Source organism: Mus pahari, chromosome 3 (assembly GCF_900095145.1).
Source record: "Mus pahari chromosome 3, PAHARI_EIJ_v1.1, whole genome shotgun sequence".
NCBI classification, from domain to species: Eukaryota; Metazoa; Chordata; class Mammalia; order Rodentia; family Muridae; genus Mus; species Mus pahari.
Window position 1 is genome coordinate 273,168 of NC_034592.1, and position 18,654 is coordinate 291,821.

The following is an 18,654-nucleotide window of genomic DNA, read 5'->3' on the forward strand; positions in this document are numbered from 1 at the left end:
TCCCCCTCCTCTCCCCCCTCTCTTTCTTTCTTTGTAACTTCATATCCCTTCCTTGCCCCTTGCCACCTACATACAGCAGGCAGGAGAGCCGGACTTGAGGTCATGAAAGCTGGAAAGTTGGCCCTGCCCCTCAACAGCTGCAGCACTCAGGAGAGTGGGCCTTGTACCTTGCCTTGGCAACACAATAGAGCCAACCCTGCTAGAGTGGGCTTGGGTGAGTCACCTGAGGGCTTGAGAGGAGAGCTGACCCTCCCCCTTCCTGGGTACCTCATTGGGTGAGCTAGCCTGGGCAGTGCTGGAGAGCCTCACCCTGGTGATGTGGGTATGGGAAAGCTGGCAGGGTGACCAGTCCAGCTACGACCCAGGGCCCAGATCCAGGGCTTTAAGTTGGTCCACCCCAATATCTACCCTATCTATGAACTGCTAGAATTTGTGAAGGGGCATGTCCTACAGATCCCAAGCTGTAGGGCCTCCATGACACAAGTCAACAACAGGATATCTGAGGGAAGTTCTACTGAGAAGCCAGTATTTATGGTGTAGCAGGAGCCAGAGGCCTTGAACCAGATTAATGACTCATTGCAATGAACATTTGCAAGCAAAGAAGTATGGACAAAAGGGTACACTGTGGGACACACTGTCATACACTGCAACTTCCACAATGAGATTTCTCTTCCTTTTGGGGGAGAGGTTGCAATGGTGGAGGGTGGATATGAAGGGATGGGGAGTCGAGTGGGATAAGTGCATGATGTGAAATTAACAAATAATCAATAAAATGTTAACTTAAAAAAGCTGAGAAAGTGGTTTAATGTCTGTCTTAGTCAGGGTTTCTATTCCTGGACATCATGACCAAGAAGCAAGTTGGGGAGGAAAGGGTTTATTCAGCTTACACTTCCACATTGCTGTTCATCACCAAAGGAAGTCAGGACTGGAACTCAAGCAGGTTAGGAAGCAGGAGCTGATGCAGAGGCCAGGGAGGGATGTTACTTACTGGCTTGCTTCCCTGGCTTGCTCATCCTGCTCTCTTATAGAACCCAAGACTACCAGCCCAGAGATGGTCCCACCCAGAATGGACCCTACCTGCTTGATCACCAACTGAGAAAATGCCCCATAGCTGGATCTTATGGAGGCATTTCCCCAGCTGAAGTTCCCTTCTCTGTGATAACTCCAGCCTGTGTCAAGTTGACACACAAAACCAGCCAGTACATTGTTGAGTTCTAAAACATGGCAGCAGAAAGGGCATTATACTCCAGTTTCCTGGATGTACTTTCTGCTCATCATGGTAAGCTCATTCAGCCGTTCACAATATAAGAACAGAAAAAATTAATTATGCCATTCTGAAAATTGTGAAACTTTTAAGTCCATTTGTCAAAACCACAATTTCAGTATTTTTCTCCATACATAACCAAATATTAAGATGCTTAAATGAGACAAATTTGTGATTTTAAGTTTAAATAATAATTTTCATATGTATGGGTTTGGGAAAGCAATCATAAAGATTATATTACAATAATTCCTATTATATATTTTCCTGCCCTGGATGAGAACATGATTTTTCTATAATTATTTCCATATCGAAATTATCTCACAAAGAATAGAGAACACATTCCCAGCTTCATGTTTTGAATAACCATAGTAGCTAACCAGCGCTATTTAGAGTTTTGCTTAGCAATAAAAATGAATGGTTTTCTACATCGTATAATAATATTTGAAATGTTTTTAATATGTAACTTAACTAAAGTTTCATGTAAAGTTAGTTCTGCAAATACATATGGACTTTTGTTAAGACAGTATGAGCAATTTTGGAGGGTGGGAATTCTGTTGATTTATAAGGTACAGCGTGAGCAGTGAGAAATTAGAAATAAAGAAACAAACCCATTAGCTCCCCAGGGGAAATCACAAGCCACTTGTAGATGATTGAGGCAGACTTGACTGCAGTTTGGTCTGCAGTGATAAAAACCATCAATATAACTTCAGTTTCTACAAATCACTTTGCTATAGTCACGTTGGCTGGGTTAGTTTTCTCTCTTACCTATGCACATGTATGTACACACACACACACACACACACACCACTCTTCAGATGTCTCTCTAAATCCTTTCCTCTGATGTAAGCTTTCCTTGACTTAGAAAATGCACATATTCCAATCAAATATGAAATCTTTCTGCAACCCTAAATTCTTTTTCTTTTTCTTTTTCTTTCTTTTTTTTTTTTTTTGTTTTGTTTTGTTTTGTTTTGTTTTGTTCCTAAGACACCTTGGAATCAAACTTCAATGCACTGGTTTTCCATAGGACTTAAATGTTGTGTGGACAGACTGTCATGTCTGTTTTATCCATTAGTTTTCTGTGATACGAGGCAATCTCATTAATGAAGTGAGGAGCCTGAACTACATCCTCGAAAACCATCAACCCCATGGTCCACAATTCCCTCTCTTCATCACTTTCTGCTGGTTGATTCCCTTAATCTCTCTCGAATCTCAAGTCGTTGCATCTCTTTCTGCCTCTCAGGCATCATTCCTCATGGCAGCTACTTCCCTCACGTTCTCTTCGGCTTCAGTTGCTAACATGGCTGCTCTGGCTCAAGCTTGCCACCTTCAAATCCATTCTCTACCCCAGGGGCAGACATGTTTCTCCACTGAAAAAGCCAGCCATAAAGAGTCTGCCATCTTGACAGGATCATTCTTGTCATTTCTAACCAATGTAACTTTAGTTTTTTAATATTTATTCTCCCTCAAACCCTTCATATAGATTTTCTCTTTCTCTTAGAATTCTCTTCCTCTCAAGAAATTCTTGATCACATGCCTTGTGTGTAGGAACAGATTTAAAACCCTAAGACCTTCCAATGTGGCTTACGTGTCAGTATTATTTCTCAAAGGCACAGCACATTTCTATTTAGTACCTAATCATTTATTTTCATAAACTAATGAAAAGAAATCTCAGGAAGGTCATTATAATGTCTTCAATATGACCTCAGAGGACTGCTTTAAATACAGTATCCAATTGGGCTGTGTAAACTAGCTTCTCTTGGTAACATTTGAGAATATAATTGAGCTACCATCCTATTGCTTGGTTGAATATTACATATAATTCTATCTTCTTCGGTAAAAGACGATGAAGTAAAAATGACCCCACCCATTCATCTAAGGAAACAGTTGATTCAGTTAAGCTTCAGTACATACGGAGGTCAGAGAACAGTTTAGTGGAGCTGATTCTCTCCTTCCACATTATTGTGGGTCTCAGGGGTTCACCTCAGCTTGCCAGATTTGTGCAGAAGGTACTTTCCCGTACATTATATGAATTTTAAAAAATAATTCTTCCTGATGTTGTTCAAGTAGGCACCAAAGAATCCAGGACTTCTTTGTCTGCAGTTTATACTTTGGAAGATTAACCTCCAAGGTGGAGTTGTCCTCTGGGAGATATTTCTTAAATTCTACCCTGTCTACAGCCATGCTATGGGGTGAGTGGAGACAAAGGTACATTCACTAAACAAGTGCATGCAGAAATGGTTGTGTATCTATTGCCTGGACACCCTGTTACTTCAGTGCTCAGTATGGTCTGTGTTCACGGTATCACCATTTCCCTCTCCTCCCAGTCTTCTCTCCTCATTTTCATCTGACGGCTTTGCTTTTTGTTTCACTGATAAAATCTGAAGACAAAATGAGATGAAAGGTCACTTTCTTCCTGCATCCCATAATGCATCAACCACTCACAACTCATTCTAGCCAGGACTAAGGATGAGCAGTCTTCCCTTCATGATCTTGCAAGGGTAGATCTTCTGTTTATTTTAGAACCCCATCCATTCCCACTTATGTGAATCACTCTCTCTTTCCGTCAACATTGTTTCCTTTCATTCCCTCTGGTTAATTTCCATCATATTGCAACCACTCTGTGGTAGCTACTGGATTATTAAAATTTCCAGGTTCCACATATAGCTTTGCACATTTGCTCTCTCTCGTCATCTGCTCCCAGTCTGTTCTGACACATTCCCTTGAAACTACTCTTTTTAAAAAACTGAATGCACAACTTTCAGTTACAAAGACAAATCTTTCATCACATTTTGCTGACATCCAAACTTTCATCTACCAGGTCTCTCTGTGCCTTACACACTCCCCTCTGTGCCCCATCCTTCTCTAGAGGTTGGTTTGCTCTGGGTCTCAGTTTCAACCTGGGGACCTCCTCTTTTCTATTTGCTCATTTTGCTGCTGTATGCTTGGTCCGCACAAGCCATTTTCTTAAATATCATCTATACTCAGCTTCCAAATTTAAAATCCCAGGCATCTTGCACAAGGCCTGGGTCTCTTTATGCACCAGCCCATTTGACATCCATTCGGAGGTCTAATAAGCATCTCGAGTTTCACATATCTGGGTTCAACCCTTGCTGCTTCCTCCAAGGCATGCTCCTTTCCCAGTGTTCACTCTCAGTCCGCTTACTCCGGAGCTAAGGTCAAACTCTTCCTCCTTTTTCGCACTGATCCTCTGATCCAGAACTAGGTCCTTTAAACTGGGTGTGAAATTCAATTCCACCCAGCTCTCACCCTGCATCGTTCCATGGCAAGCTGTGTTTCTATCCTTGAGCAGTGCTAAGCTGCCCTTGCCTTATCCCCTTGGCTTCTGTTTTGGCTTGGTTTTAGTTCTGTTCTGGATAGCATATTCTTTATCCAATAGCTCAACTTATCCTTTAAAAAAACATAATTCAAACAATCTTACTTCCTACTCAAAACTCCCTCCTTGGTTGTGCATTTCTATTAGTATAAAACCCCAAATCTCAACCCTGGCTATTAAAGCACTATATAATTTAGTGCTGGTCAGAATCTTGAAAGGCACAATCCCATGTCATAATATTAAATGTTTAGATTCTGAAAGATCAAAATATGTAAGGTTTATAGTGCCTAGAATCTAAAAGTCTCTGAAATCACATCCTGAATGATTACAATGCCAAATGTCAAAACCCCCAAACTCTCCAAACCACAGTTCCCTCCGAAGGGGAAGATGCAGGAAGGAAAGTCAAGTTCTAAGAAAGGCACTAGAATGTCTGGCGGCATACAGGATAGCTGCATCATGCCTGGCAGAACAAAACCATGAAGGCCTGCTAAGGTATTATTTTGAGTGTGTTTCCAGGGGAGAGTACTGTATCCAAATGGCCCCAGGCTTTTAGAAAGTCTTTAGAAGGTTCAGGTTCACTTTATGTATTTCTCCTCTTTTGACTCCATGAAATTGCATTAGTGCAATGTTGACTTAGTCTGTGTGCATTGTGCCTGTACTCAAAAACATCTACATTTCTTCGGGAGATGATGAGATGGCCTTTGTAGGGCTTGTATTTGTGAAACCTAAGATGTCTCCAGATCTCAGCTCTTTGGGTAACTGCATTCATTGGTGTCTCATGGTGGTGGTGTTTCTAAGTCTGAGGATTTAAGTTCAGACATGTATACAATGTACTTTTATCAAATCTACTCCCACGCAACTCCTCCCAGATCTACTGCCCACCACATCTTCCTGCCAACTCCACATACCGTTTGTTTGACCCAGTGAGTCCAGTTGGCTCTGGAGTCACAGTGGTAGAGGAAGTAGGAATGGTATAAAGCAAAGGTTGTAGAGGACTCTGGGAAACCACGTTTCCCATGATGTTTTGATGGATCTCATGAAACATTTCACCTTTGCGTGTCCATCATAGTACCTCCAATGGCCATAGTTAGAAAGCTGGTTGTACCCAATTGCCAACCTTCATGAAATACATTTATACATTTCTTATTAGACCTATTTCTTTTTTTAAATTGTGTATGTGTGTGTGTATCCACACACTCACTCCCATAGGTGTACATGTGCATATATAAATAAATACAATCAGAGGCCTGGCCCTTCGGGATCATGACTCTAACTTTGTAATCTTTCCCTACTCTCTAGGCTCAAACCTTTCTTATTACACACAGTCATTCACCTCCAGAATTTAACCCAGACAAAACTCTTCTTCCTCATAAGCCTCACATAACTCAGGCCACTTCTAAAGTGTCGCTCCTTCAGTAAAGTCCCATTGACCACTTGGGTTAGACAAAAATCATAACCTTCACGTATTTACAAACTTATAAATGAGTTATAGGTAAATAATAATAGAGGAGAGCTGTTTCTGAAATGCAATCCAGATGCTAGTCACCGGGCCTTAAGACAGACAAGGTCTTCTGCGTATTAACATGGCCCGATATAATAATGTGAGCTCTACAAAGCAGAAAAGGATGCCCAGAGGAGAGCCATGCAGAAGCACGTGGCCCATGCTGCGAGTTTTATAAATGGACAGGGCCACCAGCCAGAGCACAGGGGCAGGCTATAGCCTGAGAAAGTCAAGGAAACAGCTTTCCCCAAACCCTTCCAGAAAGAACATGGCTCTGCCAAGATCTTGATTTTAGCTCAGGGAGACCAATTTTAGACTTGGACTTTCAGAGCACTATGGCAATCAGTGTGCGTTGTTTAAAACCCCTTGAGTATGTACCACTTTTCTGTGGAAGTAATAGAAAGCTGATGATCGACTCAGTCTGAAATAAACGCTCATGTACATACCCATATACTTCTTTCTCTGCCTCTCAGCTTGTCCCTGCTTTTCCTTGTACTCCCTATAGACGTAAAACCAAGATTCTCCTTGTGACCATATGCCAGGGCCTCGAAGGTCTGCCTGTGTAATGTCACTAAGCTTTATTTAAAACTCTACTGTTCCCTTTAGACGACGTTGTAATAAGTAAATAAATATCTGTTGGAATTAAAAGGTGCTTTTAAGGGCAAAAATATTATGGTACTGTTGGGGAGATGGTAGAGAACAAGGACTAGACACAAGAACCTGAGTTCTAACCCCAAGATCCAAGTTTTTAAAAGCCAAGCAAGATGCTATGTGCTTATAATCTCAGCACTGGCAAAAAAGAGACAAGAGGGTCCTTGGGGCTTGCTGGCCATCCGTCCATCCTAGCAGGCTGGGTAAGTTATGGGCCAGTGAGAATCAAAAACAGGGCAGGGGCACCTGAGAAATAACCCCTGCTGCTGACCCCTGGCTTCCCCAGCACTAATACCACAACTATACTTCACTGAACTGAACATAGCACATGGGTTGTAGGGCTCAAACTTGAATCCACTAGGCAGCATGGCTAGGATTTACCAACTGAGATCTCTCTTCAACCCAGAACCCATTTTGTCCTGGCAGCCATCCACTTCACCCTCTTTCCAGTACTCTTCTAAAGTCATATACACGGTATTGAAGGTATTAAATTAACATTAAAATAAAAGTAACTTCTCATATTAATGTTGGTCCTCTTAGATTTCAATTTTATGATTATATCATATTTATGTGTTTTACAGCACTGACTTAGTTGACTAACATATTTAGGCTGTTGAAATTGTTGTTGTTGTTTTTACTATCTTCCATAAAACGATGTGTGGTGATCTTGGAATTCTAGAAACAAACCCTATTGGGAAGTATAAGAAGGAGATGAAGGAAGTCATTTTCTGATTAGAAAATCATTTCTGGGAGGACAGCCATGCTAGGCTCCTGTCCGTGAGCACACCATAGCCTCCTGACAGTGGCAGGAGGACAGCCATGCTAGGCTCCTGCCTGTGAGCACACCATAGCCTCCTGACAGTGTCAGGTCGTGGGGCCTCCCCCTGAGCTGGATCTCACTGTGGACCAGTCACTGGACCTTATTTTCCTTAGGCTCCTCTCCATTTTTGTCCCTGCAGTTCTTTCAGGCAAGAACAAATTCTGGGTCAGAGTTTTTGACTGTGGAATGGCAACTCCATCCCTCCACTTTCTTTCCCTGTCTTTCTCCTGGAGGTGGGTTGTACAAGTTTTCTCTCCCCCTTTGAGTCCTGAGAGTAATTCACTTCCAGGTCTCTGGTCCATTCTAGAGCATTCCCCTGCCTCCTACCTCCCAAGGTTGCCTGTTTCCATTCTATCTGCTGGCTCTCAGGACTTCACTCCTATTTCCTCTATGCCCCCTTATATTTGATCATGTTCCCACTCCACCCTCATCCCCTCTCCTGCGATTTCTCAGATACTGAGCCACCAACCAGGCAGCATACACTAGCTGGTATGAGACCCCGACACATATACAGCAGAGGACTGTCTGGTCTGGCCTCAGTGAGAAAAGATGCCCTAACCCAAGAGAGACTTGAGGCCCCATGAAGTGGGGAGGAATGTCTGGTGTGCTCGGGGTGTGGGGTGGGGACATCCTTTTGGAGATGGGGAGGGGTTATGGAATGAGGAACAGTCAGAGGGCAGACTGGGAGGAGGATAACAACTGGATTGTTAAAAAAAGATTAAAGAATAAAACAACAAAACCAACCAAATAAACAAAAAACTACCACCACCAACAACAACAAAAAGAAAATCATTTCTGAAAAACAAGTTATTTTAGGCAGTTAAAGAAGAGGCCACAAAACAGCCCAAAGTGAACAGGAGCATGTGTGACGAGGAGGAAGAAATACTGTGCTGCAGTGGGAAGATATTAATTAAGCAGTGTGGCAAGAGGCTGACTTATAATGGTGCCATCTGGGTGAGCTTTGCGAGGTGGTGATGGATGCAGCTGAAGGAGCCACAGCCTGGCCATTAGGAGCCTCCCTTCCCAGGTCATTGGGCATCAGACGATGGATACAGCATGGGTTCTCTAGAGTCCTTCAGTAAATGGATGCTGGAGCAATCCTGTGTTCCCTCTTCTCTAGCCTCAGTGTGTCCTGGAAATCATTACAGATTGATAGAGTCTTTTACAGTATCATATAAGAATCTGCGTCCATATGCCAAATACCACAGATAGAAAAAAAAAAAAAATCAGCCCAACGCTGCAATGTAAATTCCTTACAGTGCAATTGCACACATTTTGATGTGTAAGATATTGTGCTTGAAGTGAGCGCTCAGCTTGGTGACTACTGACGAGGGGCTCCCACGCTTAGGTTCTACAAGACCTGCAATTGCAGGTTAGGGCATCCTGTCGAACAGATGTATTCTTACTCAACCTTACTCAGTGATGGTTCTTTAAATTAAAGAACCATAAAAGATGATTCTACATCTTCAGTCTCACATAGGAGAAATGGCATGCACTCATCATCCAAACTATGTGTTCTCACAGAATCCAGTTTTATTAGATCAGACATTGCCATAGACTAAAGATCTTAATGCCTGTGTGCTCAGAGCAATGGTTATGGGAAAAATGGATCATATAAAATATGTAACTTTCTCGTATTCCCCAAACATTCTCTTTTTTCTTTTCATTTAAAAAAATTTTTGCTACTTACACTACTTACAGCAAAGTTTATTCTTTTGTACTTCTATGGATTTGGGCAATTACATGTAGTTAACTATGCACCACAATAACCAGGACACTGAAAGTTCCACCAGGTTGCCCCAATCGCCCCGCTGTTCCATTCAACTTGGCTCTTCTCATTTGGAATGAATACTCAACGGGCATTTTGAGAGAGACCAGGTTTTGAAACGGATATTTTATCTTTACAAAAATAATCCAAAGGGCAAAAGGATCACGTGGGCAATGTTTGTGGATCTAGAAATGTTTCTCATCTTGACAGACCTCAGCGGTGCTGCTACTTAACTTCCGAGATCCCAGTTCTGGCCTTTCCGCTTGGCTGAGATTGAACTGCACTTCCCCCAGACTGTCTGGTGACCTTCAGCCAATCTCTGCCAGTCTGCCTTTCAGAACAGTGCAGAACTGGTGTAAGAGCTAGAATGTTTTGAATATAAACCACTTATCAGTGAATCACAATTTGCTTGGCTATCTCAAATCTCCTTATAACATGGCCTACAACTGACATTACTGCTAATCTATTTTAGGACTCATTGTGCAAATACACCTTGAATGCAACTACACATGGTTTTGGTAAGCATGTGCTGAAATTGAATTTTGAAAAATTAGACGTCTTCATTAAATGTACTCGACATGTTTGTTGTGTCGGCCATGTTCCTCGTCCTCATCACGGATGCAGGACTTGCTACCCAGGGCTGTCGCAAGTGCGCACCTCAGCCAGTCTGCTTAAATGTCAAATGTTTTCTTCTCTCAGAATAATTTCAAGACTATTTCCAATATTTCTCACAGAACTTTGCATCTGTTGCCTGGAGTATCCTTGCCAAGAACCTGGAAGCCTGTTCCCTCGCTCAGACTTCCAGCTTCTTGAAAGAATTTTGCAGATTAAGCAACAGGCGCCTAGTGTTCATACAACTCAACTAGCCGTGGAGCAGATCTGTTTCCTATTTCTAGTTGGAGTTTCAAGGGCTTCCTCTTTCTAATTGCTTCCTCTCTCTCCCTTGGTTGCTAAGCACTGTGGGGTCCGATGCCGCCTCCTCCTCCTCCTCCCTTCTCCTATCAGGGCCCAGTTGTTTTTGTTGTGGGGAAGTCTGAGCCAATGGAGATTCCATTAGGAATGCAGGGCGGGTGTCTCTATGAGGCCAGCCATCGGGGAATTTTCATGGGAAAAGTAGAGGGTTAGCTGAATGACTCTTGGTCAGGCTAAATTAGCATATGGCTAGTACCACTTCTGCATATGCATTTATATACATATTGCTTTCCCTATGTGTGTATATATTTCTGTATATATGTATTCATCTGTATATGTTTATGAGTAGTAAAACTTTCTTTCTTTTTTTCTTTCTTTCTTTGGTGATGGAAATCAAACTCAGGGCATCATGCCTGTTAAAAAAATCTCTTGCCAATCATATATATCCCTAGTCCCATTATCCCCATCCTCTCCATCCTTATCCTCATCCATTTGCTGAGCTAGGGACTGGCCATTGATCCCAGGGCTTCCTACACATTGGGCAAGTATTCTGCCACTCTGTTCTATCTCTACCTCCCTTGTCACTTTCATTTCGAAACTGAGTGGTTCAGGCTGGAATTGGACTTACTCTATACCCCATGGAGGCCCTGAATTATCCATATTCTGACCTCAGGCTTCCACGCAGTAGGGATTACATGTGCACCAACACTCTTGGCTTCATCATGGTCCCTTTAAAGTAGAAGGTCACTGCTGTCTCCCCTCTGTCTTCTTCCTTTCAATTGAGCTCCCTGAAGTACAGCCTTCTGCTCTTCCTGAGTCCTGCCACAGTCAAGGTCTTCCTTCTATCATTTGCTTGAGTAGCTCTGACCTATATCTTCCTTTCTCTTTGCTGCTGAACAAAGCATGATCTATCCACCACCACCAGTGGAAGGTGGAGGGAGGGAGGGAGGGAGGGAGGGAAACCGGCACAGCCCACACTATCACAGAACAAGCCAGTCCCAGTGTAAGGCAGACAGATGCTAAGAACTGTTCAGGCTGTGGGCTGAGGCAATACAAAAGGAGACAGCTCCCACAAAATGAAACGAGGAATTCCATTTTCCAAGTCAATCCCAGCAAAAGTCTTGCCATTCTGAGATTTTGAAAGGCCCTAACCAGATTACCTGAGAGTTTCTGTTGTTTTCCCCTCTCTTTCCCACAAAGATACTACATTCAGGCAAATTCTAGCCGTCTTTCTCAGTTGGCTTCTCCCAGCAGCGCCAAGTTCACATGGGTCTCTGAGGATGAGTGAACCCCATTCAACTTCCTCTGTCCTTAACTGCGGTTGTGACCGTCCTTACTAGCACCTGCCTCTAGGTTTCCTCTCCAAGTCTGTGACTTGGGAATAAAAACTGTCAAATATTTTCTGGATGGTGCTTGGTTGCAGCTCTCCACCATTTACCATCTCATGACCCATAGCTGAAAACACCAATTTCATTCACCCATCCTTGACCAGGACAATTCTGTTCTACCGATCCTGAAGGCATCCACAGATCTCTGGGGAAAGTGGAGGAAAAAGAAGAAATGAGCCTCAGAACTTCACATGCACAGGGCAGATGTGAGCCTTTGAGCTTTGTCCGACAGGGGCACAGTGCAGAGACAAAAGGGAAAGAAATCAATTCAGCAAATAGAAGGGATTCTGTCCCATTGAAGTGGGGGGGGGGACAGAGGGGGAAGAGAGAAGTGCTTCTTTGGAACTACTTGATTTTGTACAGAGCAGGGAAATTATCTACCCTTTGCACCTCCCCCATCACCATATGCTTCTTTTAAAACCCCCTCCTTCTGGACTTGAAAGGACCAGAATTTGACGGTATTCATGCGTTTGAAGTCCTGGGCTATTGGAAACTTCCTCTAGTTTTGTATTTATCACACAATATAGTGAGAAATGAAATCCAAGTTGATTGATAAAGTAGAAATAAATGATGATCAGTTAGCAAAAAGAATTAAATTAAGCAGGTTACTTTTTAAAGGGGGTGGTTAGTCTTAAATAAATTGAAGTAGGTTCTGGGACTAAGTTACTTGGGTTCTTCAGTATCTAACCAAGGACATTTAGTGAGTTATATCAGCAAAACGCTGAGTGGTAGACATCCCAGGGCTGGGACATGTTGAAACAACTTCCTTTAAAAAAAGAAGTCAGATTTTCTCGGTATCTTGCCTTGAGATATAATGAGAAAAGCAGACAGAGTGAACGATGTGGACAGAGGGTAGTGTTACAGGGTAATACCAGAAAGTATATGGCAACGTAGTACACACGTGTCCCTGACACTTTATACCCCATTCCATGAACGCCACCTTGCTTCTGTGCCTACGTCACAGCCCCTATTTTTTTCAAGCAAAGCCGTTGTCTTCCTTTTTTTCCAGGAAAACTCAGGCGGTAACTCATTGGGGACCCTGAACAAAGAGTCAGTGGGAACTTAAAGAAACCAGAACATTACAACCCATAATTTCCACCAAGAACAAGCCTCTTCTAACCGTCTGGTTTCTCCAAGGCTCTTGTGAAAATTGCTTCTTAGTTTAGACTCTTGACATTGGGATTTTCAGATCCAACTGTGGTGGGCAGGTGATGTGGGGCAGAGGAAAGGGAGGGAAGGTGTGCAGTGGCTCTTGGGCTCCACAGACCCCATCGAGATCCTGAGCTTTGAGTTAGCACTCCAAGAAGACCAGCAGCCCATAACTGCATCATACGGGCGTGGTCATACCTTTGAGGTCGGATTCTTGACTCATAGAATGTGTTTTGCGTAGTTGTTTTGGGTGAGAGAGTGGGAGAGATGAACATGAGCACATGTTTATGCATCTACAGTGCTGACCGTGAGACCGAGTCCTGGTGATGCCCATTGCCAGCGTTCAGCCTGTGTTCTAGCATTCCCTTCTGTTCACAAAGTCAGTGCTCAAGTAAAAAGCAGCTCTGCCAGCTCCTGTAGTCCCATCTTTGCTCTTTGCATAAATTACAGTTACTGTCTATTCTCCTCTCCTGGGTCATGTGAACAGAATAACTGGACAGATCGGACAAGCACCAGCACCTACTCAGCAGCATGCACCTGCGCGCCGGGCTTCTGGCTCGCACCCATGTCTCCCCCATATTTTCTATAGGGAAAAAAAATGTTTCTGGACTCACAGTACCCCCTCTTGGCTGACACAGGGATATTTTTTCCTTTCCCAGAGATTTCTATCTTCTTTTTCAGTGAGATGGCTCTCTATTGTAGGTCACGGAAGTATTAATTCCAGCCTGAAGCCTTCATTTCTCTGAAACTCTGTGCAGCCTTTCCTACCTCACTGCTTTTGAAAGAATAATCACAATGTTCTTGGAGCTGAGGAGATGACTTGATCAAGAAAGTGCTTGCTGCATATGTATGAAGGCCTAATAGGAGGCTCCCCAAGGCTCTCTGGCCAGGGAGGAGAGTCAAAAGTTGGGGCTCAGGGTTCAGTGAGAAATGCTAACTTGAATATGTGGAAGTGGGGAGAAATTGAAGAAGTTATTCAGAATCAGCGTCTGGTCTCCAGACATACACATGAGCGCCTGCACAAGTGCACACACACACACACACACACACACACACCAAGAGAGAGAAGGAGAGACAGACAGACAGACAGACAGACAGACAGACAGACAGAGACACATGCACATTTACACACCAAGAGAGAGGAAGGGAGAGACAGAGAGAGACAGATAGACAGACAGGCAGACAGATAGACAGACAGGCAGACAGACAGACAGACAGACAGACAGACAGACAGACAGACACAGAGACAGAGAGAGAGTATTGTGTACTTATTTCAGGAATATCCATTACTTTTTTCCTTTCCAGTCATTCTTGATGTTCCATTTATAAATTCTCAAAGTACTAAGGCTATAACTGATGAACAGTCGGGTGTACCTCTATCAAGAGAAAACTAGACATCTAGAGACTGGGGATGTAGCTCAATAGCACAGCATTTGCCTAGTATGTGCAAAGTGCAGGGTTTGCACCTTACACACACACACACACACACACACACACACACACACGCACACATGCACACACACACACACCCCAAATCAGAAATCCCGTGTACATTTATAAAACATAAGTCCAATGCCTGAGTGCTGAGACACCCTGCTACGTTCTTCTACAAAGAAGCCAGTTCCCTTTACCATCTAAGTTTAAAGGCCTTTTCTTGATAGTATTTTTCTACTTAGGTAATTGTCAAAATTGCCCTAGCTTGTCCCTTTTTCTTCTGTTGCCAATAGGAGTTCAACTACAGTATGGTCTAAATGTATTCCCGTGGACCATTATGGAAATCCAATCACAATCTTTCAGCATTAGTTTGCTTTTAAAAAAAAAGTGAACTCAGAGCCCCCCAAACAATTGCTTTAGAGCAAATGTTGGGAAATATTAACTACTGTAATTTAAATGGAAAGTGGCTGGAGAAGCCAATTTAAAAGTCAGTTTGATACCTGGATTCTACGGTTTTTATCTACTGAATCATGACATCAACTGGAATTAGTTTAAAAAGACATTCATCTGGGCAGAAAGATGAATGCCTGGACAGATTTCAATTATTCTTTTAGAAAATGAAAAGAAAATGCTAACTACATGCTGATTTCATATACTCTAGAATGTGCTAGAAAGTTATTAAATTCATTTGTATAACTACTCAGTGCTACTTGGTGAAAAAACCCAAACATTTCATCATTTAAATGCTTCCTTTCTTGAATGTAAATTAAAATAATACAATACCTTGTATCTTTCTGTTTCAAGGTTTGGACTTAAATTACCTTTTGAAAAGACAGATTAGTGGCTGGAGAGAGGGGTAAGTACTTGGGAGAGCATGCTATTCTTCCAGAGGATGGGAGTTCAGTTCCCAGTCCCTACATCATGTGATCCAACACATTCTTCTTGCTTCCATGGACACCATACATATGTACCAAACATAAGCGGATGCACACAGAGATAAATACAAATAAACCTTACAAGAGTTATTTGGCTCAGATAACTAAAGTGGTATTGATTTCATGCTTATATGATCAAACCTAAGATGCAGTCTTTGTGTGTGTTTGTGTGTGTGGTATATGGATGTGTGCACACATGTGTGCAGATGTGCTGGCCCAAGTAGCTTCTGTGGAAGCCAGAGTTTGAGGCTATATTCTCCCCGATCGCCATTGCCTTATTGTTTGAAGCAGGGCCTCTCATTGAACCTGAAGATCACTGTGTTTTAGCTAAGATCAGTGACTAGAAAGTGCCTTAAATGCTCTTGTCTACCAGTCCCCCTGTGCTGAGGTCACAGGCACACCCCGTGGCCTAGCTTTGACATGGAGCTGTGGATTGCAGCGAGGGCTTTCCCCACTGAGCCATTCCCTCCGCCCCTGCCCCAGGAGCTTATTCTGAAAGTAGAGATCAGTAAGGATCAAAACACCACTGTTCTATTCACAAATGATTTAAAAGTTCCAGTTGCTAAATATGAATGTAAATAAAATAAAGCCGTATAAGTCTTTATAAAGCATTATAAATGGTTCAAATAACCGAGCCATTTAATAAAATAACAAACAAGATACTATGACCATAAATGGGCATGGAAATATAATTTCAAAATGTTTTTATAAAATGTTTTTCTAATTGGGTCAGAATTCAAGGTAAAGATTGCATATTTTTTCTTTAACGTGATTTCCGTATTGATAGTCCTGAAATTATTTGCCCTCTCAACAGAAACAACACAGATTAAAGTCATGAGTACATACCACACAATCAATTTTTTCAAAATTCTGTGAAAATGCACATTTACATAAATCCTAGATGCATAACAATTAGATAACCACGGGACCACAGGGAAAGCAAGAATAATGTCCTAAAGTATGACATGTACAAGGGCTTTTAATTTACTGCCCATCACACCGTCATTTGACCTGACATATTTGGATCTTTGAAAAAAGGGCTATTCTCTAATAATATATATTATTTGAATGCTAACATTTGGGTGCTACAAACTAAAACACCGAGTGACGGTATTTTCAAAACACTTTTAAATTATTTTCTTAGGATCCAAGTAAAAAACAGCAGATGAAACAGTATTTTCCCTTTAATTAAATAAGAAACATCTGTCTGGGGATTTTGGAAATGAATGTAATCCATCCACACTCTGACAGTAGTATTTTGCATCTAATGTCCAGTATTTTGAAAGAAAATTCTTTCCGTAAAGAATTAGAATGTCTATTGTAACCTGCCTGGTGAGTTTGTTGGGACAGCCTAACTCATTTCTGAAAGAAATGGAACCTCGTATGGGAGAGGAGGTCGTGTGAGTCTGTACAAGTTGGTATCCCCATATATTTGAGGAGATCCTGGGCATGACATGAAAGACCCTTGCAATACCTGTGTGGCCTGGGAAAGAAAATCTGCAGTGGACCCAAACCTTTAACGAAGAGGCGTCTTCAAGGTTCATACGTAGTCACGCTATAAATGTGTGCGTGGCAGACCTGATGAGCGTTTGAGGTCAAAACCCTGACCATGTTGAAAACAAAATCTTACATGTTAATAAAAGTATTCGTTTGCTTGAAAAAAAAAAAGAATTAGAATGTCAAGCACCCCAGGTTACAGGCTGGAGCTACTAGAGGGCAAGTCTCATTTCCGGACTTGGGAACTAGAGAATTACAAATACTCTGAAGCGAGTCCTTTATCAGTCTCCAGGTCTATATTTGAGGACCAACCCGATTCTCTATAGTAAAGGTCACGTTGTAACTCTGGCTGGCCTTGAACTCACAAAGATCAGCCTGCCTCTGCCAAACAAGTACGAGGATTAAGAGCGTGCCCCCCACCCCACCCCCACACACAGTTTCTACTGGTCCCAAGCACCTACTCCCCCTAGTGTTCACCCCTGAACAGTAGGGAAACATGTTACCAGATGCACCCAAACACTCAAATGTACATTGGGAGGGGGAAAGAACGCAGAATTGCCAGGAGGAATGGCTCTGGTTCCTTTTAACCAGGGGCCACACTACAGAATAGATTCACTTACTGGTGGTGTCAAACGGTATCTGCTTGCACTGTGCAGACCTCTCTGAGGGCCAGGGACAGTAGTAGACAGCTCCCCCTTCTACGATATCCGGCTGGCTAGTATTGGCTTTGGGCGCCCCCACTAAGACACTGGCTCTGCAAAGAGATCAGAGAAAGTCACTGCTCAGGGAACATTTACCTGCATGCCCACCCCGGACTGCGGTAGCAGCGGCAGGCACAAACAGATTTATTATGGAAAGACTGCCAAACTTGATTTCCTCTTTGGAAGCCTATGAGCACCAGAAACCTGGTTTTGGAAGAGGCAGCTAATGGTTCTGCCTGTCTAGGTGGAGGTAGGTGGAGACTGTGATAGGGAAGGCAGATCTCAACTGTCTGCAACCTAAGGCGGTATGAGATTCCGTAGGAACAGACTGCGGTCCTTATTTTAAAACTGACCTGAGTCTGTCCCGCCCCACACTCTCCTTTGTATAATGCTCCTGACTTTGAGTCCGAACTTATATACCAGTGGAGCATCTCCAATCCCAGATTCACGGGCACATCTATCTAGCCTAAGCCAGGAGGAAAGATGTTGGTAGCAGGCAGAGAGTAGAATCCGACCCGGAGTGGGCAGTTGGCTGAAATATCAGACACCCTTTCCTCCTAGCTGCGGAGACCTCTGGAGAGACACGGACAGGACCCGGGATCGCAGGCCACCAACCCAATCCACCAACTTACGTGCGCGCATCAGGTATGTAGAAGTCCAGTGAGTAGCCGAAGTAGCTGCCCTCGGGGCCACTGTACACAGTGAGCTTGTCCACATCCAAGTTGAACGCCAGAGACGCAGGGGACCACAGCATCCCCAGCGCGGCCGAGACGCAACAGAGACGCGCGAACGGAGGTGCCCGGTTCCCCGGGGGACCACGGTGGGTTCCCGCAGACATCGCCCTCCTCACCGAACGCTGCTCACCGGTGATCGGGAGCCGTGGAGCCCAGAGGAAAAGGCCTGACGCCCCCCCAGAGGCCGGTGTCCCGGGTCGGTGAGCTCGAAGCGTCCACAGTGACAGTCCTCTCGTCCTGTGCGGCCCGCCGACCCTGCTGCTCTGGGCTTGCAGCAGCGGATCCCGCGCTCGACCCTCTCCAGCCCCCGGCTGGGGCCGGCGCGCTCTTTGCGCCCTCTAGCGGCTAGTTCTCAGGCTGCAGGCCGGAGCTGGCGGTCCAGGACTAGGCAGGCGCCTGTTGAGCCTTCTGGATTTCTACAGCAGTCTCTAGTTTAAGGACCATTTAAATTTCATGGATGTCACCTCAAGTCATCGTTTTGGAGAAGCGGTGTTCCATATGCGGCGAGAATTTAATGAGTTCCTACAACTGCGCAGCTCGGATACAAGCATACAAAAGAGAATCCC

General features: G+C 43.6%; 1 protein-coding gene across 2 annotated transcripts in view; it reads right to left on the reverse strand.

Annotated features, from left to right (window-relative positions):
- Nucleotides 1-18,341, reverse strand: part of Itga8 (integrin subunit alpha 8) — a 182,371-nt gene extending 164,030 nt beyond the window's left edge. For both annotated transcript variants that reach the window (XM_021192601.2, XM_029536874.1), the window contains exons 1-2: nt 17,987-18,341; nt 17,274-17,407 (exon numbers count right to left, since the gene is read on the reverse strand). In XM_021192601.2, the coding sequence (XP_021048260.1) occupies nt 17,274-17,407; nt 17,987-18,192 (340 nt within the window). In that variant the 5' untranslated portion in view covers nt 18,193-18,341. The remainder of the gene's footprint in view (nt 1-17,273; nt 17,408-17,986) is intronic.
- Nucleotides 18,342-18,654: the final 313 nt, after the last annotated feature.